General features: G+C 37.4%; 1 protein-coding gene across 2 annotated transcripts in view; it reads right to left on the bottom strand.

The window, feature by feature from the left end:
* The window catches only part of kcnip4a (potassium voltage-gated channel interacting protein 4a), a 915,543-nt gene that overhangs the window by 545,724 nt on the left and 345,567 nt on the right, over positions 1–24,252 (bottom strand). Inside the window, exon 1 of one of the 2 annotated variants that reach the window (XM_028801760.2) lies at positions 7,298–7,948. The exons of the other annotated variant lie outside the window; for it this stretch is intronic. Within the exon in view, the coding sequence (XP_028657593.2) occupies positions 7,298–7,397 (100 nt within the window). The 5' untranslated portion in view covers positions 7,398–7,948. Of the gene's footprint in view, positions 1–7,297; positions 7,949–24,252 lie in introns of those variants that run through there. 2 annotated transcript variants of the gene reach the window in all.

Genomic DNA, 24,252 nt, shown 5'->3' with positions numbered 1-24,252 from the left:
AGCTCCAAGAATCCCAACTCTCTCTACATTACTTGACAGGGAAATGATGTTTACATTATTTAAAACTTGAAAAAAATCATATTTTCCCATTGAGTAATGGTCCAAAGCTTCTTCGGAATTTGTCATGAATTCATTAATGCTGTTTTAAAACAAACTTTTTTTTCTTTCGATGTTTCAGTATATATGAGGACTTACATCATAATGAGCTCTCTGTTCAGTCATTTGAATAGAAAGCCTATTTTGATGTAGTTGGCTATGTACATAACTGACTAAACTGGGGAGGGGTGCTGGGTGAAATTTAATTTAATTATAAACATGAATGCCAGAAATATCATGCTGCATCATTTGTACAGAACATCTATATTTGAATTTAAAAACAAATAATGAAAAGTGTCACAATGCATTTTAATCGGTATGTCAGGTCCTGAGTAGAGCTATGGAGTTTTCGTCCAAATGAGATGACACTTCGGGGGTGAATTTTTACTCTTTCAACCGGAACGGATGGGGGTCAGTTGTCCTCACTGGGCGTCTTCTTGGTACTGTGGGAACAGAAAGATGATAGCAACAGCACCCCCTCTGGTCCTGGAGTTTTATTGCTTACAATGGATAAGCAGGGAAGGTGATCCTTAGACGCACATGTGTGACAATATACATAATTAATTAATTTCATAAATAAATATAACTGTGTTCATAAATGAATGTTGAACTGAACCTATGCTTCAATTGTACTTTGAAAAGCATAAATAAGACTGCCTGGATAAATATAGAATACACAATGATACAGGGACAATTTTACAGACTGAGTCTTTTTGTCTAACCCTCCCTTGGTCTCATTTAGCTGACCACCTAACCTATGTGAGTCTCTCGTCTGCACTTGTGCCTCTTTAGGCACTGAGCTGTAACAGGAGCTGCTGTGTCACTTGCAATTATATCACCAACAATATCCTTGTTTCTGGTCCCTCTGATAAATTTAGTATCAAACGGGCTTTCCCCTAAAAATCTTGCTTGCTGCACTTCTTATAGAGAGCACCCAGTCGTCTACATAGGTGAAACAGAAACACCCAGCAGATCATTTCAGGGAGCACATTTGAGTCGTTAAGATCACAGACCTTACAAAATCTACTGTAGAGAACTGCACATCTCTTGATCATAGCCACATAGATCTGTTTGTGTTCTATCACATGGCTTTAAAGACATTTTTCAAAGAAAAACAAGAAGTTAAGCTTATTCTCAGCCTGAGATCACATATTTCTCCAGGCCCTAATGACTGATCAGCTAGCTTTATAATTACTCCCTTCGCCCTCTTTAATGGCTGACTTTTCACACTCAATCTCACATTTTTTCCCTTTCATTCCCTTTTCTTTCCTTGGCTTTCTTCCTTCTTTCCCCCCCTATACAGTATATGTTAACCGGTTTCCCTTTCAGTTGCACACCTGATGAAGGCTATACAGTAATCCCTCCTCGATTGCGGGGGTTGCGTTCCAGAACCCCCCGCGAAAGGTGAAAATCCGCGAAGTAGAAACCATATGTTTATATTGTTATTTTTATATTGTCATGCTTGGGTCACAGATTTGCACAGAAACACAGGAGGTTGTAGAAAGACAGGAACTTTATTCAAATACTGCAAACAAACATTTGTCTCTTTTTCAAAAGTTTAAACTGTGCTCCATAACAAGACAGAGATGGCAGTTCCATCTCACAATTAAAAGAATGCAAACATATCTTCCTCTTCAAAGGAGTGCGTGTCAGGAGCACAGAATGTCAGAGAGAGAGAGAGAAATAAGCAAACAATCAGAAATCAATAGGGCTGTTTGGCTTTTAAGTATGCGAAGCACCGCCGGACAACGCAGCTACTAGGAAGGGAGCAATATAAAGGTAGTCTTTCAGCATTTTTTAGAGGAGCGTCCGTATCATCTAGTGGTGCGAACAGCCCCCCTGCTCACACCCCCTCCATCAGGAGCAGAGAATGTCAGAGAGAGAGAGAGAGACAGAGAAAAACAAACAATTAAAAATCAATATGTGCCGTTCGAGCTTTTAAGTATGCGAAGCACCGTGCGGGAAGCATGTCGCTTGACAAACCAGCTGCAAGAAAGGGAGCAACGTGAAGATAATCTTTCAGCATTTTTAGATGAGCATCTGTATCGTCTAGGGGTGCGAACAGCCCCCCCCGCTCACACTCCCTCCGTCAGGAGCAGAGGAAGTCAGAGCAAGAGGAAGAGAGAGAGAAAGGCAAACAATCAAAAATCAATACGTGCTGTTTGATCTTTTAAGTATGTGAAGCACCGTGCGGGAAGCATATCGCTTGACAAAGCAGCCACATTTAAGCCCAGCAAGGAAGAGAGCAATGTGAAGGTAATCTTTCAGTGTTTTTTGGGGAGCGGCCGTATCTTCTAGGGGTGCGAACCGCCCCCGTGCTCACAATATATTTGAGGAGTCTTATTTAATAGGTAATACGCGCTCTGGTTGGGTAGCTTCTCAGTCATCTGCCAATAGCGTCCCTTGTATGAAATCAAATGGGCAAACCACCTGAGGAAGCATGTACCAGAAATTAAAAGGCCCATTGTCCACAGAAATCCGCGAACCAGCAAAAAATCCGCGATATATATTTAAATAAGCTTACATATAAAATCTGCGATAGAGTGAAGCTGCGAAAGTCGAAGCACGATAAAGCGAGGGATTACTGTACACTCAAAATGATGTGTCTTTACCATTCTTTACTTTGTAGTGTATTTTACAGTTAAAAACTGCGCAATTCTAAAAACAGAGATTTGATTTTCATTATATTATTGTGGTAATATAAGTGGTGATTGTAAATCATTCCCATGTGAATATGAGAATGCATGGGCTCTGCAATGGCCTGGAGCCTTGTCTGGGGCTGGTTCTTGCCTTGCTCCCAACACTGCTTGAATATTTTTTGACTTCCAGGACTATGAATTTGATTAAGATGATTTTAGAATGCTATGACATAAACATAAAAGACATAAACATATTTTTAAATTACTGTAAGTTTCTGTATAGGAAAACTAGTAGTTGGATGGAGAAAGCAAAAAACAATATGTACAAATTAAGAAATTTTCAACAACAATCCTGGAAGATTTACCATAAAGACCCATCAATTCAAGATTAGAAATAACCAGATGAATTTTCTGTTTGATTTCCCACGGGAATTGGCCAACGTAGAAGGAGACATTAGAGGAGAACTAGAGAGAATGCTAATGAGATTATGTCTTTTATCTGAATTCTTCAGAAGTAGATGACTGGAAACATGGAAATTTGGTTTTCTTGGACTTAAGTCTTACCAGCATAACTTTCACAAGAGCAAGGCATCACAGAAGATGAGATGGGATGTGAATTCTAGATTCACTAATCTGGATTTACTATATTGATATACGAATGTACATTGTATCATCTACAATATAGCATCTAATTTGGATATACTTTTAGAACATACAGTACTTTCTGTTCCCTTACGTACAGTTTAAATTTAAAAAAATTCTTCAACTTGCTTAATTCAGGTTCCCAGAGGAAACCTGATTTTTTAAAACTTTGTCATTCTAAGTATTGACTTAACTTTCCAGCATGTCAAAAGATTAAGGAGTGGAAGCTTTTGTAGAATGAATGAGTATTAAACTATTTAAATATAGAAAGAGAAAAAGAGAGTTCATATTTACTTAAGACTCCTTGCCACTGAGTGCACTACAATTAATATCAAAGATAATTCTGTGTTAAAAAAAAAAGAAATCTGTCCCTTGTTATAATTGATCAATTACTTTTGCCTAAGTTTGGCCATTATGTAAGAATCATTACAGTTATTAGGATATAAGCCAAGTCACCAAAGCAAAACAAACCACTGCAGGCATTATATTCATTTCTGATTGTTTTTTGCAAAGTGCCAGCTAATTTGAAAGTGAAAAGAATTTTTAAATTCACATTTGTTTTATACTAATTTTCTAACATTTTTTCCTTAACTCTTCAATTCCAATAAAGAATCATTAGGAACTGGTGCATAAGCTTGTAACGTTAGGCGAATTCAAATTTTTGGTACATAAATTTGCAAATAAATGATCCTAGCTGGTTTAACACAAATTAAATTATTACATTAAGGATTTTATGTGTTAATTCAGAAAATATTTGTAGCAAACAATCTACTAAATGCTATGATTTGAAATGAAGACTATGAGTCTCAAAAGTAACTACATAATAGTCAAATCACTTTACTGACTAATTACTGAAAGCAGTTAGTTCAAGCTCATACAAAATAATTAAACTAATTGACCAAGAAGCAAAAATATAGCAAAGGCCAAGTAACCAAAAAGTGCAAAATACAAAACTAGCACAGACAGTGTGAAACGCCAAATTATGAAATAGGTAAAGCAGTAAAAAATGGCAAGATTGAAAAAAAATACAAATAAAAAACTTTAATGAGTATTAGGTCAAGCAAAAAAAAAAAAGAATACCAAACTAGCCTGGACTAAAAGAATCCAAATTTTAGAGAATAAACTCAGGGGAGCCAAAAGGAACTAATACAAAACTATCAAAAAACAAAACAAAACAAAACAAAAAAACACAAAAAAAGAATAAAATTACAAAACAAATAACAAAAGATTTAGGTAATTGAATACATTGTGCACAAAAACAACAACATAATTATTACATCATATTACATTATACATTTTAGTATATTATTATACCAAGAAATGGAAAATAAACAGCAATAGACAAAACTAAAGCCAGGGATGGAGCTCTGTCAAAGCCATGACACTAAGGTTGCATCCAGTTCTATACAGACATTTATTCCTCCGTTGCTAGCAAACTGATTTACCTATATCTTAAATTAATTAATAACAGAAAAGTAACATAAAATACACAAAGTCATCCATTACCATAATCATTTTAAGATGTGATATGCTGACCTTACGATATACATATTATATCAACACAAGGTAAAAGTATAATCTACAATCAGCCAAAAGACTTAATCTGAAACGAAGTCTTGAAGAATGGAAAAATCGATTAACTTATTATTTTTCATGTAAAAGATTAGAAACAGCAGCACTAAAAGCTGTGCCACTGTGCCATACACTATATACAGTGTAAAATCTAATGCTCATATATTAGATCCAACTTTGATCTTGTGTTTTAATTTAGCCATTAATATTCATAAAGTTTAACCATAACAACCAACCTGTTTTATAAGATAATCATTTTTAACCGGCACGCATGTACAATGCATTGCATATGCATTAAACAACATTTATAATAAGGAAAAGCAGGATTTTGATAAAATAAGAGAATGAGGGAAGTAAATACCAGGAAGAGTATAATAACTCAGCTTTCTTGCACTTCCTTGCATTGAGATTTTTATTTGAAGAGATAAGCAAGTTAATATTTTTTTTCCTTTGTGTTCAAAATTTTTAACAGCTAGAGCATACTGATCTGATTTCTAATTTTAACATCTTTAAAATAATACTTATGTGCATTCTTTATCCTTACTGTCTCATCTGAACCTGTTTCACTTTTACATTTAATGCATACACTGCAAAGTTAACTCAGTTTAAACATTTCCTATAGAATACATATATGTTTAAAATACTATTATAACAAAAAATGGTGAACTGGACTCCAGAACTTAAAGAAATAACTCAGAATAGTGGCTACTGCACAGAATAGTAGGATACTACATTTACTATGTCTAACAAGTGATCATAGGTAGGAGTTTTGCATGTTCATTTTGATCATGTCAAATCCAGTAATTGCATCTGCCTCGAAGCTCTGTGCTCTCTTGTCTATCCAGTGAACGCAGGATTTGATAATGAAGTGGTTTATGACCACTTATATTTACTTTATGACCACTTTTGTTTACCTTTGTAAGGATGTAAATGAACTAAGTAAATGTTTATTAAAAATGCATATTTCACTAAACACATACTCTAAAATCACACACAATATATGGTTATGATGCTTAAATATTAAACAGAAGCCAGGGGAACATTACAAGAGATGAAAGCATAAATCCCATTTAAAAGCTTCATTTATAGAACTCATTATTATGTAGTTCCTTCCAAGCTAAAATCTGTATTTGTATTTGCACCTAATCAGTTTCAGTAAACTTTTTTTTATTGCTAGGCTTTGAAGCAGATATAGCTTGCTTATGGATGTGAAATAAAGAAATAGAAAAAGTAATGTACTGAACGTCAGAAAATTCACTTAATCATTTCTACAGCTCTGGCCAGTAATCTCAGTGTGGTATTGTATTCAGATTCATTATTCTGTATAAATGTTGCTCTAATGGCAGTTCCAGCCTAATGCAAAGTCATGCATTTGAAGTTTTTCAGAAAAACATTACTGAAGAACTGCATTACATAGTTCAGGCTTGGTTGGTGTAGGTTTTGAACTCCTTTATTACAGTCATCAATTTGAACAAGATACTTTTCCTCTGTCAGTGTGTAATAGACCTTTTAACTTACAGCATATTTATTTTATATGAAATAATAATCAAAATATTCATCACTGTAATGAAACTAACGGAAGATTTTTAATAGAGGAACATGTGATCTAATTTGACTTTTTAAATGACTTCAGCACATGTGCTTCGATCCAAACTTAATCTGATAATTTAACACTATCTTTAGATGTAGCCTTATATTAAATATAAACACAAAACCACCTTCATGATTGAAATAACACAGTGGTATGTTTGTGTTTTGGTAACTCAGAATATAATTAAAACTAATCTTTGCTCTTGAAAATTGCCAGAAATAAAAATGTAAAGATCTGTTTAATAAGCAGGCCCTCTGCAAATGCAGAGCTTGGACATTTGATATCTAAATGATTAAGAACAATGATAATTCACAGCTAAACATCTTAATTAGATTACAAGAAAGCAATGCCATAAAGGGTCCTAATGAAAAAAACAACAACTCTATTAACATACAACGTTGTAATTATTTTAATTGAGAACATTGTTAAAAGCATTTATATTTTTTAATTTACTTTTTATTAGAAATGTTAGTTGTTTTAAGTGATTATAACTGAGATCTCTCAAAATAACAGTGAAACACAGTACTGCATGTATTAGACTCATTTTAATAAAGCATAAATGCAGAATATAAAAAACTATATACATATAAATAGCAACATTTATATTTATAGTGTACTTGGAAAAAAGTAAACCTTTGAATTTAAACAATATACACCACATATCAGAAAACAAAATATTTCAATCATTATTTAATCATAAGCAAAAAATGAAAGACAAGGCTGTTTTCCAGAAGCTAAAAAAGCTTTTCTTCCTTACCATCAATATTTGCTTCAAGTAGTCCAAATTGTTCCAAAACCTTCACAAATAGTACTATTACCACAAGAACTGCTATCATTTCAAGCCCCTCCAAGTTCATTGTGAGTTAGGTCATGATCACATAACAGCCTCTGAGGAAAGTGATCTTTGCACGGACTCACTTTGTGAAGCCATTTAACTACATTAAGGAAAGCAACATCTCACTCAGAGTGAGGGAACACATCCTGACTGTACCAGCAGAGGCCAGGAGTGGCAGCCAGATAAACTTGGGCCTGTCAGGATTATCCGCTGGCTTGTTATCTCCCCTACGCAGAAAGGCAGCCATGCATTAAACAGCAGACAATTCACCTGTGGACACAGGAGGTCACCCAGTAAATAGCCCCAGGAAAGACGCTGTGTCAGGAGTGATAGCCAGACATCTGGGAATATGCTTTTCCTTTTACTGTACTCTTTTGGTGCTGCTCTGAAAAGCATTGTTGTGGATAATCTGTTGTCAAGGCAACCAGGAGTCTAACAAATATATGGATTCACATTGGTCGCTGAAGGGAAATAAGTGCATCAATTTTAAAAAATTAAACAAAAATGAAGAGAAGGGGTGTTTTTAACATTCTAAAGAACTGACAAATGAAGTCATTATTTGATAAAAGAATAAGCATGGGCAAAATCATTAAATGTAATCTGGAGGATAAAAATTGCATTTTGTTATTCATTCATAAAAATGTGTCTTTTACTATTTGTTTTGCTCCATGTTAGTGAAACTTGTAGAGCATTTTCATGAATGTCAGCTGCAAAATATGAATGCTGTGCAGATTGCTATAATAAATGCTTAAAGCTGAATGGGCTTTGCTTCTGTGCTTTCTCAATTATGCTTCACATCTTTTCGGCTAACTACTATATTGTATGAGTATAAAAGGTATTTTAAAATGTATTTTAAAATGTCAGTACTTTGTATTTCTCCCTAAAAAACTGTCTTATGTTTGCATTGTATTGGTAATAACATAATAACTATGACATAGATGACCTTTTCTAGATTGAACTAAGAACTCCTGTGTGTTTGAAAACTATTAAACTATATCAGGCAGGTTTTTAACTTTAACTGTTTGAGGTTACTTTCATATTGAGATGTATGCCTATGTAGGAAGTACAGTGAGTCATACACAAAGGATTACTTCAAAATATCATCACTTTCCCAATTCCTCAGCCCAGTGAGAAGACGTTCAAAAAGCAGAGAAATGGTAATGTCAGAGCAGCCACAAAGGAGAGCAACATCCCAACAACCTGGATGTTAAATGATTATGTTGAAAGGAGTTAGGCAAATCCCACATCACTGACCATCTGTCAAACAGCAAGCAGTGACAACCTGATGTTGGAACAGGATGGCCCATTAATCCACAACTGAAGAAGGACCAGCCAGTCAAAAGTAAATTTCTTAAGAGTAGAAGAGAGAAATTGAGGGAGTTTACAGCTAGAAGCTGGTTTCAGTTTAGCTGCAGCAGTGCTCAAGGAGAAAAGGAACTGCTGTATAGAACCAAAAGGAAGAGACAGGAGGACAATTTTGAAACATATGAAGAAAAGATCATGGACAGCATGGGTTTGGTGTCCCAAACCCATAATGTGCTATTTGAAGGTTATAAAGTATCACTGATGCACCATTTACATTGGATGTGTTTCTGATTAGAGTTCTCTGAGGAGAGTAAGATATTTTTACAAATAATAGTTTAGAATGGAAGAGAATTGGATAGAAGGTTATGCAACAAAACTGAGTGCAAAGCCAATATTATCTAGGTTGGTTTAAGCAAGGTGCAAATAAGGAAGATGGGAGTTAAAAAAGGATGGGAGGCAGAGAAGAAAGTAGTATAATTCCAAATGTCTTAATAACTGAACTTAACTGTAGGTAATATAAGAAGAGGAAGGATATACAGTATATATACAGAACCTGGATCACTGCATTTTGAATTGTTCAAAGCTCTATGTCATCCAATTTATATCTAAGGGCCTGATACACTGATGTGCCAAGAATGGAAAGAAGATGGAGTGTCCAACAATTCAAAGAACTTACAATGTTTTGATTCATTTTTTTGTAACATCAAATAATTTTTCTGGCCTTCTAGTAAATTTTTTAGTGCACTTGACTGCATACTGTATTCATTCTTGTGTTTATCATATGACTTAAATTAGTTGTTGGTGAATTATTTTGTTTAATCACTATATTTTATATTTCTCATGATGCTATGTTGCATTTTCATGTCACTACCATTTTATGGTACAATACAGAACTAGCAAATACAGGGTGCTAGTATCACACTTGTCACATTTCAAAGTTGCAGCAATTGACATTATCAACACAACATTATGTAAGTAAGGCAAATATCCATTTTATTCTTCCAAGAAGGTGGATAACTCACTAGAACTTTAAACTGTAATTAGTTTTTCTTCTTTCAAAGAATAGAAGAATGGAAGTCCACAAAAGCAACGTAAGAAATTGTTCTGAAGATGAACATTTACCAAAAAACAAGCAAGGTCAAAACCAGAGTTACTAATAACAGTGTCTTTCACCAAAACTAAATTGTGAGGAGGTCAAGTCAAGTCAAGTTGGGGAGCATGCACTGGTACAGTGCGTTGCCACACCCATTACATGACGAAACAACTCAGGATCCCGGTTGGCAACCCCCCAGGCAGACACACGGTCCAGTCCCACCCTCCGGAAATGACCCTCTATCTGCTGCAGCCAGGTGTTATGTGAGCGACCCCTTGGCCTTAGCCAGCCACATGGGTCCCCAACAATGGGAATCTTATGAGCTGGATTACCCTCTGGGAAATGCGTCACATGGCCGTAGTGCCGTAACTGACGCTCCCTCACAGTGCAGGTAATGCGCCTCATTCGGGACTCCATGAGCAACCGCTCATTCGACACAAAGTTAAACCAATGGTACCCAAGGATTTTCCGGAGAGACACATTTCCAAAGGACTCCAGTCTTCGTCTCAGGTCACTGGATAGCGTCCATTTCTCGTAAACATATAGCAAGACAGGAAGCACTAGGACTCTAAAGACTTGGACCTTTGTCCTTTTTGTATAGATATCGGGAGCGCCACACACCTCATAACCCCCCATGCTCTCCCAATCCGTCTACTAACTTCATATGAACAGTCACCAGAGACATGAGTGTCACTGCCAAGGTAAGTAAACCACTCGACAAGGTCGACACTCTTTCCGCAAACAGACACACTGCTGATGGCTGTGCCCAAGAGGTCATTAAAGGCCTGGATCTTGGTTTTTATCCAGGACACTCGCAAGCCCAGACGCTCGGACTCCTCGCTCAGTTTCTCTAGCACTCCGATCAGAGCCTCCATTGACTCCGCGAAGATCACAGCATCATCAGCAAAGTCAAGATCCATGAACCTTTCTTCACCAACAGATGCCCCACAGCCGCTGGACCCCATGACCTTGCTCAACACCCAGTCCATACAAGCATTGAAAGAGTAGGAGCAAGAACACACTCCTGACTAAGCCCAGATTCAACTGGGAAAAACACAGAGGTTCTGTCTCCACTCTGCACAGCACTCACAGTACCAGTGTACAGGCTGGCCATGATATCCAGCAACCTCAAGGGGATCCTGTGAACCCTCAGGATGTCCCACAGGGCAGCTCAATCAACTGAGTTGAACACTTTACTAAAATTGACAAAGGATGCAAAGAAACTCTGCCGATAGTCACGTTTGCACTCCATGAGAACTCTCAGTGCCAGGATGCAGTCGATGGTAGACTTCTTAGGCGTAAAACCAGATTGTTCCGGCCGCTGGTAGGTGAGCAAGTGATCACGGATCCTATTGTGGATGACCCCAGCAAGGACTTTACCTGGCACTGAGAGCAGTGTTATCCCCCTGCAGTTGCTGCAATCCAGGCGATCACACTCCCTTTCCAGATAGGGACGACCAGTCCCATTTTCCAGTCATATGGGATGATGCCAGTCTTCCAAATGGAAGCAAAGATTGCTTGCAATGCCAGGAGGACAGCCTTACCATCAGCCAGGAGAGGTTCACCCCGGATACCACAGATCCCTGCAGGCTTACCTCCCCTCAGCTGGTTCACCACCTGTGCAATCTCAATGAGATTGGGTGGTTCACAGCTAATTGGAGGATCAGCCTCAAGGACCGTGGACCCAGAGATATCCAACGTCCTAGCTGGAGGATCAGGAAGGAAGGAAGGAATCAAAGAAAAAATAAGTCTGTCCAAATGTTGAGAAACCAAAAAAAAAAATCATACACAGAGCTAACATACACTATTCCTCCTAAAAATGCGGAATTGTGTCCTAGCAATCAGTACCTAAAATGCCTATATCATTATAAAGGGATCTTTTCAAAAACATGATTAAAAAATTATATAACTTATTGAAAAATGACAGAGAATGAACAGTAAAACTAAACTCTCAATACTTTCTTACCTATTAAAAAAAAAACAGGAAAAAAATGTAGATTTATAATATCTCTGGCAACCAATTTTTCACTTTAACTTTCATTTTCTGATTAGGTTTTGATGCTCAGCTAGTCTACTTAAACTGTCCAGAATTCAGGATGTTTGTGCTCAGCTTCACGCCAAATCCCTGTTTAATATTTCCATATTCTCCTGGGGCCTCATGTACTGTATAATGCCGTGCGTAGGACTCACACTATAACATGGCGTAAGCAGAAAAGCGGGATTGTGCGTACGCACAGAAAAATCCAGATGCAGGAATCTGTGCGCACGCAAACTTTCACGTTCTTCCACTACATAAATCCCGATCAGCGTGAAAAGTAACACACGTGCACGCGCCTTCTGTCCCGCCCCAACTCCTCCCAGAATTACGCCTCTTTGAATATGCAAATCAATATAAATAGCCTTCTGTGAAAAGACAATGGCAAAAGCACGGGGGAAAATATAAGAATTTCAGCGAATACCAAGTGGAGGCAAAGGAAAAACGTACTATTTGTTGGTTTAAACAGTGGTATAATCAACAAAAGAAAGTTGATCGAGTGACAGAGTGTCGGAAAAACTCGAAAAATCAAGTTCACAAAGTCGCACAGTGCCCGAAATAAAAAAGAAATCGCATATCAAAGTCGCCGTGAAAAGGCGAGTCATAGCCCACTGTCTGAGTGTCATATGAAAGCTTATTAGGGTACAGACAAAAAAAAAAAAATAGGCACACAGTGGGAAAAAAGCACGAAATGTCAACTTTAATCTCGAAATTTCCACTTTAATCACGTAGTTTATTTTGCCATTAAAGTAGAACATCATAAACTTCATCTTAAAATCGTTTATTTTACTAGTTTTTCAAGTAGCACATTAAATGCTTTGTTCTGTGTTTGATCTTCTATGTGCTCTATGTGTGTGAATCACTACGTGCTTCCGTTCTTTCTCTTTCTCCGACAGGACACAGAATCCATTACATTCGTGATATTACAGCTCTCTGAATAATTAAAATACTGAGATGTATACGTGATATCTTTTTCATGATGATAGGAGTTAAAGCATGTTATTAAACATGGGAACACGGTGGCGCAGTGATTGTTCATATCTCACGCAAGAGGCTTGCTGCGCCATGCACAACCTTCGATGAAATAATTTATTACAGAAGTCCTGTCTCTTTCAAACGTACTAACCTCCAATTCCTGTCCTTCCTTTTCTTTCTCCAAATACCCAATCGCCACACAATCAACTCTGTAATAGACGTTAAGCCATCTGTTAGCTTAGAACGCCGATTCTTCAAAACTTTTAAGGAACATTGAAATATCTTCGTAGTACATGTTTAATTATTCCATCCGTCTATCCTTCCAGTGTCGCGTCAGCACGAGCAAGAATACAACGCAATGCAGGAACAATCCATGAACTAGCTAGCGCTGCAGCACCGTGTCCTCACATGTTTAACTATTAACAATACAGATTATTTAAATGAAGTTAAAGTTTTATCTGTATACTATAAGCAACATATTTTGCTGCATTTCATCTTAAAAATGATATTGTCATCATATGCGCTTTATAAAGTGGCGCAGGTTGTGCAATATTATAACTGTAGTGTAAGTTTTTACAGTGAGGTAATTGTACTAATAAGTACAAACGGTTCTACAAGGAGCACTTGATGGACTGATTGAGTGCGTTTATAGTTCTTGAGATGAAACTGTTTCTGAAACACGAGGTCCGTACAGGAAAGGCTTTGACGCTTTTTGCCATGGTTGAGGTAGTGTGTACTTGAAACTGTATACCGATAATTCTCTTTCCGATCAGCTGCTGCTGTGATTCGCCATCCAGATACAGTGATATAAATACTCCGAGTGGTGCAGTGAGCGTAATATGGAAAAAGATGATCCGCTGTGGCAACCCTTAATGGGAGCAGCTGAAAGAAGAAGATACAGTGAGCGTAACAACGCTAAAGTAGTTATGGTATTTGGAATACTATGGCTATTCCCTGGACCATTATATTGTTAAGGTTAATTACAATCAGACGGATTACACTAATAAACAATATGCAGTTAATTTCAGTGTATTTATAAAGCCGCGTCAGGAACGTGGGTCTAAGAAAGAAAGGGTGACCACACAGGAACAGTAGCACTGCTTTGACGCTGGGTGCTGCCAGTCTGCAAAACCGAGCGAAGAAATTGCATATGCCAGGGTATGAGGTACCGTGGAAATGTGCGTGGCTTTACGCCAAGTTTAGGTTTTATACACCACGATTTTGAGCGTGGAAACGTTCGTATGCAACATTTCTGTGCGTACGCACCGTTTATACATGAGGCCCCTGGTCTTTGCCAAAGTCTGTCATTTTCCTTACTTCTCTACCTTGACAGAACATAAACTTAATAGCGCAGTGAAGGACACGGAACCTAAAAAATGAGCTGTATGAAGCCTCTCCCAATTATAAGCTGGTGAAACATTAATTTTTTCATATCCTCATAGAGACCATTTTAGCCTTACTGGCATGTCCATCTGAGATCACTTCAGTGCAGTGCACTTTCTTCATGAGGGATCTTCTGCATGAGATCTGGAAGAAGACAGCATCACTGGAATCTTTGTTATAAGTACAATTTTATAAAATATTTATCTGGGAATTTTGGAAGAAATGGATAAGAAAGGGAAAGCGCTAATGGCTGTAGTGTGGTCTGTTTAACTGTAAACAGTACATTATGTCCTTCTCTCTCTCTCTTACTGTACTTCTCTCTGAGAAAATATCCACTTGGCATATGGATGAAAGGCAAAAAATAACTTTCTTAGGAGGCCAGTTTATGTGTGTTCATTCATATACTTAAACTAACAGCTGGCCAGCTAGAAATGTCAGTCAGCCAAACTAACAGGTTGTTATCAGAGAATATATTAGTTGTACATATCTTTTTATTAAATATTAAATACTACAGTGGTTCTCAAATAGTAAATTTATAGAGAGGCACTAGATGACTGGAAATAATGTACTGACAAGAGACAGAGGAATGGAATTGGCCAATCTATGCAAGAATGGTGGTAAGAGGCCCTAAAAATGGGTTCTTCACTGAATGCTTCCGTCATGCTGGTTAGGTCTTTTGCAACAGCTTTCATTCCCAGCTGCTTTGTCCCTTTTGTCTACTCAAACATGCTGCCCAACTCACTCCATTTGCCCAGGGTCAGAGAGAACCTGTATGTCACACTATTACCTGGCTCTGACGTAGTGAGTTGACCCAAGGCCTGGATCAACATCTGTGGTTCGCAATGGGCATTAACAGTGGGGGCACTCTCTTTAACACTAGAATTACCAGATCTTACAAAACAACTCGTAGATCTGTCCATCAGGTCTGTTTACCTGCATGTCAGTTGCTTGGAGTTGTATAGAGTGAGAAGTCAAGCAAAATGACACCTTTTATAAATACTATATAGTTATTTGGAACACATGCATTTCATGTGTGTTCCATGTCTACATCAATCTACAGTAAACACATCGTTAAAGCAGAAACCTTTTTCATGTTTTAGTAATAATTGACAAAATGTAGACATGAAGTGTATAATGTGTTAAGCCTGAATTCCAAATATCAAATAAACACTTTCACAAAAGGTACAAATATAACAGAACAAGTGCGCTTCTATTCAAGAATATAACTGCAGAAAAAGAACCTGCATTAGGGTGCGACATTGATACGCGTTTGCTACGATCGCTTCGGTGGTGCAACGGTATCATCTATTGACTGGTAATCAAAACTTCACAGGTTCGATCCTGGACGAGTCAGTTTTGAGAAGTGAGCTGCTCTTATTCTTACTATTTTAGAATAAAAACATACATTTGATTTCAGTCTGTAACAGCCGGTGTAAATGTATGATACTTGTAAAGGTTAGCTTTGTTTTTTTTTTTTTATTCAGTTTTATTCTCTCAGTCACGTTCACAATCCCACCCCACCCCCCTCCCCATCTGACACTGCTGTTTTCACATAAAGACGCGCTATAACAGAGGTGAACTCAGATCATGGATCCTGTTCTCTATAAGTTGCTTGAATATGGTCTGAGTTGTTACCTTGCAATCAATTTTTGTAGGTGGAAGAAAGTACTGACATGAGTACTGTAATAGCCTGTCTCGTTTATTCCACCAGTTCTCTCATGATGTTGTTCCTATGGACCAATTATACCCTTCCAAATAGCCTACAAACATCATCACCAGCATTGTCCCAAGAGTACATTCATATGTTCAATATGTGCCACAGTATGTTAGTCTGAAAACTCTACTTCTCAAACACTAAGGAGTAAAACACTTGGCCAACGGTTCATACAGGAGACAAAAACATAATTACAACATTCTTGTTGTGCTATGTTGGCACTCCAGTTATTATTTTAAATTAGCTGCTGTAGACTCTGTTATTGGTTATTGGTGTTTTATTACAAACCCCCTAATGGTAATAATACCCATGATGCACATACAAATCTAACTATTTGTATACCAGGTTTTTAATGCAAATAGAATTCTGAATGTTGGAAGGCTCTATTCTTGCCATAAAGTGCAAGCTAAAAAGTTGTGTAAATCTAATTTAATATCATCTAATCAAAAGTAATCTGCATTTCACAAACTACAGAAAAGTTTGCTTATGTTTCATATACATGAACTATTGTAGCAGTGTTTTCTTTACTTTCTAATGTTAAATATCTTTAACCTTCACTTTTCCCACTGGTTTCACTGAAACCTAAATGATTTTACATTGTAGAAGCATCAAATTATTGGAATCAGAAGGCATAGTGGTAAGAGCTCAGACCTCTTTTGACTCATTTACAGTATAAAATGTAAGTTTACTAATCAAGGATGAGAAATTATATTGGGTGAAGGTGAACACACTGGCCAGTTGGTGAGTCTTCAACAATCTGGACCTGAATATTGTAAAGATGATGGAAGTCATTTTGGACTTTAAGAAACATTTAAATTCTGGGTTATCACAATTACACTCTGAACTGGAATGAAAACATAACTTCTCCTAAAAGACAAAAAGAAGAGTGTTTTTTCTACCTTTTTGCTAAAAATGTTTAAACAGTTCCGATCAGCTCTGTTCAAACCTTGTAAGGCAGCCATTAAAAACATAGCACTTATTCCATATTTGGTGCTTGCTCTGGTCACTCAAAAGGTATTTTTTAGAACAGCTAAAAGGGCTTTTGCCATCGAAGTGCACTCTTATTTAGGATGTATATTCATTTAGGGTCTGGGAATGAGCAGGCTGCGGTGGGTTGGCACCCTGCCCAGGATTGTTTCCTGCCTTGTGCCCTGTGTTGGCTGGGATTGGCTCCAGCAGACCCCCGTGACCCTGTGTTCGGATTCAGCGGGTTGGAAAATGGATGGATGGATGGATGGAATGAGCAGGTAATACTGTATAACCAAAGATTACACAGTCCCAGGTAACCATGTGTTTATATTATTATAATTAGAAAAATCATACAGGCAGCTCAAGGCAAGAACCACACTGCTGGACAATCTTTCCTATCCAATGGCAACCATTCCGGTAAGCCATTATCTTTTAATCACCCCTGCTTCCTTTGGATCTCAAATCACCTCTCAAACCAAAATTATATTTATTTTTAAAGATTTATGCAGTTTGCAGTATGAGTGCAAATCTCTTTGTTGTCATACTGCAATATTTATTGTGTAATATGCACTATATTATCTTTGCTGCTATGACTTATAATGCTGTGATGACATTTTTGTACTATTTTTGTATGTTTGCAAAACAATAACATAGTCTTAGCAACTATGTTGTCTAGCAGTAACGTTTCATTCATTCAGCTCGGGTAAAATCACAGCAATTAGATATGTTGTTAAATGGCGGTCTGCTGCCAAATAGGCAGGTTATCCTATTGGTTATACCATTGTTGCAATTAATGTGTGTGATGTCAAGGAGGCCAAAATATATTAAATAATTTGTTTATTAAATAAAGATAGAGGTGGGATGAACAAAACAAGAAATCAGAACTGTCCAATAAACAAATCAGTAACATTCCTAAAAAGTAAATGAAACATTTTCAGGAGGCCTAATGTACTATTTTAATATATTTTTCCTGTTTTGAATATTATAGGTAGCTTTTTCTTCTATGAGACATTAGCATTCATGTCATCATCTAGTCTGCTAATGGGTTTGGTACTTTATGTGTTAAAGCTCATTTACTAATCTTTTGTACTACAATAACCAGAACAGCGTTGCTTCATCTCTTTTTATGTAGGTAAAAATCATGCTATTTATACAAATATAAGTAAACTGGATGGTTTCTCAAAAAGTAATCTGGTGATATTAGAATATTTCAATGATTACTGCTAGACATGTATTAGTTTTTTTTTCTATTTCTCTTTTAATATAAGCGCAGTGGGTAGCGCTGCTGCCTCGCTGTGTGGAGTTTGCATGTTCTCCGCGTGTCTGCGTGGGTTTCCTTCGGGTACTCCGGTTTTGTCCCACAGTCCAAAGATATGCAGGTTAGATGCATTGGCGATTCTAAATTGTCCTTAGTGTGTGCTTGGTGTGTGGGTGTGTGTGCGCACCCTGTGGTGGGCTGGCGCCCTGCCTGGAGTTTGTTTCCTGCCTTGTGCCGTGTGTTGGCTGGGATTGGCTCCAGCAGACCCCCGTGGCCCTGTAGTTAGGATATAGCGGGTTGGATAATGCATGGATGGATCTTTTAATATAATGTAACAAGTCAGCTGGTAAAGATGGTAAGTCAGCAAAATGTGTTTATGTTGTTGCCCGGCATGCTGTTATCTAAGATGTCTTGCATTCAGCAGTTAGTCTCACATTTTATTCTTGTTGTTTTTTTTCACAGTCTATGATTTCAGGAGTTCAGTTCAGGTTTTATTTAGTAAACTATGAATGTATTGAGCCACGGATAGGATGTTAACAGTATGGCTGCTAAGATAGGTCAGAGACACCTACAGTAACAAGATGAAAGAAGTATTTCAGTGAATAGAAAGGCTTCAATCGAACTTGTATGACCATCTAGAAACGATGTACACGCATATGGAGCAGCAGACATGGCACTCTGGGAGGGCAAACCCCAGGATACAAAGAAGGAATTCTACTTTGGTTTTATGTCCCCTGTGTGTGCTTGGGAATTCTATAGGGAAAGCTGGAAACTGCTACTTGAGGTAGAAAGCCTGTTTAACGTGACTTCTGGTTCCACCAAAATTGAAGCTACTGTTACAGAAAATGAACAAATAGATGGATGATTTACATTCTTTATACTGTAAATAGCCTCTTAAAAAGAATTCCCTTTCCAACCTTTACAATTAAAGTAGACACATTTTGAAAGAACTTGTTAAAGCTTATAATCAGTTAATATTTTTAAAACTCGCAACTAAACTATAAGGCCTTCATGCTGTTTCCAGAAGCTTGTTTCGTCTTATAATTTGTGCTGCTGTATCAAGCAGACCAACCTCTTCTTTGCCGCATGACACTAGTTCCTTGTTTTAAAGTTATATTTTGAAGGGATACTCAAATACAATTGTGCTACTAGCTACAACACATCTTACTTCATTCTCACTCATACTGCTGATTCCCTCTTCCTACTAAAGATCAGGTGTATGGTATTCTATCTGCTCTATTCTTCAGATTGACAGAAGGCTCTGAATACCTTTTAACTTATGAAACTTCATATAAGATGGTCTACATAACATTATATAGTGCAGTAATCCACAGTGGTGAATGGCACTCTTCCAGCAATACACTAGTCTTAGAGTTCAAAGATATGGTGTTATGAAACACTCTTATTCTACTTAGTGTATTCTAATTTATGACAACATATCCCACTCATGCTTTCCTTTGGATACTTTGACTTTTCTAATATATCATTAAAAGAAATGAAAATTTGGTTGGTCGTTGACACTAAACTAGACATGAATATGGGATGTAGGTTGTTAGAAAATGTCATATGAGAGAATGGCACCCATTCCAGGTTGATCCCGGCCTTGGTTCTGATGCTGCCAAGGTGCTGGGTCATATGACTCTCAAATGCTGGATCTATAACAAATGGATGGACTCCAACTAATTAATCTAAACTGAATGTGTTGAAAGATCTACTCACACAGCTTCTAGACATCAAGGGATGTCTTGTTAACAGCTATCAATCAAAGTGTACTGACATCATGGCAGACGTTTCGCTATTGTCAAATTATTGACCAATTTAAGATCACAGGGTAGTGATTCAGTGATGTGCTACGGCAGTCCTCCGTCTCTTAGTGTTCCAAATTCAAGACTATCTCCCGTCCAGGGATTGTTCTTGCCTCCCACAAGATGCTTGCAGGGATGCACACAACCCTGAATGGAATAATTTATTGCACCAGTACTGTCTCTGTCAAATGTACCAAAACCCAATTCCTTTCTCCATATAACCAATTGCCACACAATGAGCTCTGTAACAAATGTTAAACCAGTTAGCTGATTCTTCTAAACATTTATGAAACATTGAAAAATCTTTGTTATACATGTTTAATAATATTCCATCCATCCAGGGTTGCACCAGTCCTAGCAACCATCAAGCATGAGGCAGGAACAATCCCTTGACAGAGCACCAGCTCATTGTTACCACTGTACCACCGTGCCCCCACATGTTTAATTATTAACAGTATACATTATTTAAATGAAGTGTACGATTTATCTGTAAAATGTAATATACATACTTTAATGGATTTCATCATAAAAATTACATCAAGTATACATCCTACTGTTCTAACAGCACACAGCTCCAAGAGGATCGACTTAGAAGCCAGTCATCATGATCTGTAAATACCCACTCTCTTCTATTGAACTGAATTGAATTCCTTTAAGGTCATTGTATGGTACAATGAGATTCGATATGCAAATCCTCCATAAACTATTTTTCCTATAAAATAACAATAATAATAATACAAAAAAACAATGAAAAATATACAATATGAAAACATAAATGCAATAAACATGTACATATAGTGCAAATTGTGCAAATTATTCATAAAATGGCTCAAGTTGTTCAATGTCACAGTTATAGTGCAAGTTTACAGTGAGATAATTGTAATTCTAAATACAAACACTTGAGCACTGGGAGCACTTGATGGACTGATTGAGTGTGTTTATAGCTCTTTGGATGAAACTGTTTCTGAGCCTCGAAGTCCATGCAGGAAAGGCTCAGAAGCATTTGCTGGATGGGAGAAATTCAAATATACTGTGGTATGGGTGAGTGGAATCCATACAAATGCTGGTGGTTTTCCTGAGGCAGCTTGTGCTATATATGTCCTCCAGGACTGGAAGCTGTATTCCGATAATCTTCTGTGCTCTCCACACAAACCCACCATAGAGCTTTCTGATCAGATGCTGTACAGCTGTGATTCTACACTCAGACACAATGTGTTAAAATACTCTGAGTGGTGCACTGATAGCAAAAATGCTAAAGCAGCTATGGTATTTGGAATAGTTTGGTCATTCCATGCACCATTATATTGTTACAGAATGACTACAGTCAAGTGAATTAAATTAGTAAATGATATGTAATTAATTTATGTGTATTTGATAAAGCCTGCGTCATGGATGCAAATTTGAAAAAGAAGGTTAAACGACACAGAAACAGTGACACTGCTTTGACACTGGGTGCCAGCAGTTTGCAAAACCAAGCAGAAAAGTGCGTACATATGGTCTGAGGCTGCCATGAAAATGTGTGTGACTTTACGCAGTTTAATTTTTATACATCTCCAAGTGAATGTGAGAATGGACGTATGTAAAATTTTTGTGTGTACGTAGTTTATACATGAGGCTCCTGATCACTGTAACAGTACTTGCTTTCTCAGTAGGCATTAAATTTAGCCAGCCTTTAAATTTCATGCACATCTTTGCAGATATTCCTGGAGGTGTCTTGTAGACTGATTCAGAAAACGTTCATACATGTAGAACTCTTTGAACATCACAATGAAACATATGCCTCTTAGTGGCTTGTAAACATTCCATACCAGAAAGAAACAAAAATAAAAAAATATTATGTGCAGAGCTCATTGCAGATTAAATGTTGCCATGGAAAGGAGCTCTTCATATCTTGGATGGGACATGGCAGATTGATTTGAATTTTTATTTTAAATTTTGAAGCTCAATATTTAAGTGAAGTACTTAAATCTATAGTACGAAAATGTATTTCTTTGTAAATATGATATTTTTCTAACATTCAGAAGACTGTGTCTACAACAAATTGAATAGAGTTACTTGGATGTGAAAGACAGCAATGATAACCACAGCTCCAGCACAGTGATCGTTGCAAAAAAAAATAAGCATAAAAAGGTATTTCTACTGTTGGACACTTGAGCTTTGGGAGGGTTTAATAGGTTCTGGCCATGGGAAAATGGAGGGAAGTGTAAGGGTGTGACACAGGAAATAACCAGTTGTCTGTTTCCGTTTTTAGAATGCTGGAAGAGCAACCAGAAGACTTATGAAGTCACTTCCTGAACAACAATCTTAATTCCACCTCTTTTGCATGCACACCTCTATTGCCCCTCAAGAAAAGAGCAAAGTCAGCATTCAGAGTGATTCCAGCTACGAAAAAAGAGCAGGAAAAGTCATCAATTACTGATCCTGGCAGCTAAATTGCCTAGTTCTTTCTGTTTTGTTGCCTAGGCACCTTTTTACTTTTATTTTCTTTGGGACGTTAAATAAGGGATCCTCAGGAACCCCAACTCTATCCTCGGTTATCTATATAGTTCACACCATGATAGAACTAATGATCTTTTGCAAAGAAGTTAGGGTGATTAACGGGGAGTGTGGAAGAGAGGTGAAGAAAATAGTGAAGGCAGAGTGGAGAAGAGTGCCAGGAGTGATTTGTGACAGACTGGTAACAGCAAGAGGGAAAGGGAAGGTCTACAAGACAATAGTGAGACAAGCCGTGTTATATGGGTTGGAGACAGAGGTACTAACCAAAAAACAGGACACAGAGCAGGTTATTAGATTTAAAGATGTTAAGATTTGCATTGGTTGTGATGAGGATGGACAGGATTAGAACTGAGTACAATAGAGGTTCAGCTCAGGTTGGATGGTTGGGAGACAAAGTAATAGAGGCGAGATTGTGTTGGTTTGGACATGTGCAGAGGAGAGATGCTGGGTATATTGGGAGAAGGATGTTAAGGATGGAGCTGCCAGGCAAAAGGAAAACAGGAAGGCCACAGAGAAGGTTTATGTATGTGGTGAGAGGGGACATGCAGATGGGGGGTGTGACAGAACAAGATGCAGAGGACAAGAATATATGGGAAAAGATGATTTGCTGTGGCAACCCCTAACAGGAACAGCTGAAAGAAGAAGAAAAAGAAGAAAGAAAAAATTATTAGAACTTTCTTCACTATTGATGAGAACACTGGCTTATATAAGGGAATAAAAGATATGGTACTTATCATGTATTATGTTTTTGTGGTCATTTTAATTACCTTGCTTGCTTCAGAAGAAAGGTTCAAGCTAACCGAAAAATCTTTAATTAAAAAAAGCTGGGATTTAATAATTACAGGTACTAGAATACATCTTGTTCAGCCCATGGAATATCAATTAGTAAGCTAAGGAGCACAGAATCATACAAATGATTTCAATAGTTCATTCCGTCCTAGAGAAATTAAATATGAAACAAAATGTGAAATTTTATTTCAGCTATAATTCTGAGATAAATGGGAATAAAACCTTCTAAAAATATAGTTTTTCAGAACCACCCCTCATTTCCTGGAGGACGTTCTTAAACAGTTAGAAAAGTGTATGAAGGAGAGGCTGTTTGAGACACAGAAAAGGGAGAGGGGGTACATTAAAATAGCTGAATTGTTTAACTGTAATGTGTGATGGTTTGAACTGACAACTTACAGTTCCAAAGCTTTGGGTTCACATCCAGGTTTAGTCACTGTCCACATGACATTTGCATGTTTACCCTAGTTTCCTCACACTTCCTAAAGAAGTGAATGTTTGAGTGAAGGGTCACTCTAAACTGACCCAGTGTATATGAGTGAAATTATCCAGTGGTTATATCAATAGTTTTGGATAGGCTTTGCCTGCCCAACACACTATAAAGAAAAAAGGTGGGGTCCGAAATGGAATGGATGATTCATTAACTGACTATGGACCCTCCTTCACTTAAGCTTTGATAAAAAATTTGCATTTTACAAAATTTTAATATGCTATCAAACCACGTGTCCAGAGGTCTTTAATAATGGCTTGGATGGAGTTGTGTAGAGGACCCAAAGCCTGCCGTATGCCTACAACACCTGAAACAATATGAGACACTGAGAAAATTAAAGCAGGGTGTATTCAGTACTCCTGCAATTAGCTACTTGCACAGGAATCGTGAACTTCTAAGCACCTCAATTTCACTTTACTGCAGGAGCAAGTGAAAAGTTTTTAGAAGTGGGCCACAATCTGTTGTAATCGGAAATGTTTGATCGCAGTCAAATAAAATGTTTGAACTATCTGCTCTTATATGGGGTCATTGAGCATACAACTACAGAGGCATTTTGTGCTTTACGAAG

Source organism: Erpetoichthys calabaricus, chromosome 5 (genome assembly GCF_900747795.2).
Source record: "Erpetoichthys calabaricus chromosome 5, fErpCal1.3, whole genome shotgun sequence".
NCBI classification, from domain to species: Eukaryota; Metazoa; Chordata; class Cladistia; order Polypteriformes; family Polypteridae; genus Erpetoichthys; species Erpetoichthys calabaricus.
The sequence above is the reverse complement of the archived record's forward strand: the minus strand, read 5'-3'. Positions and strand labels throughout refer to the sequence as shown.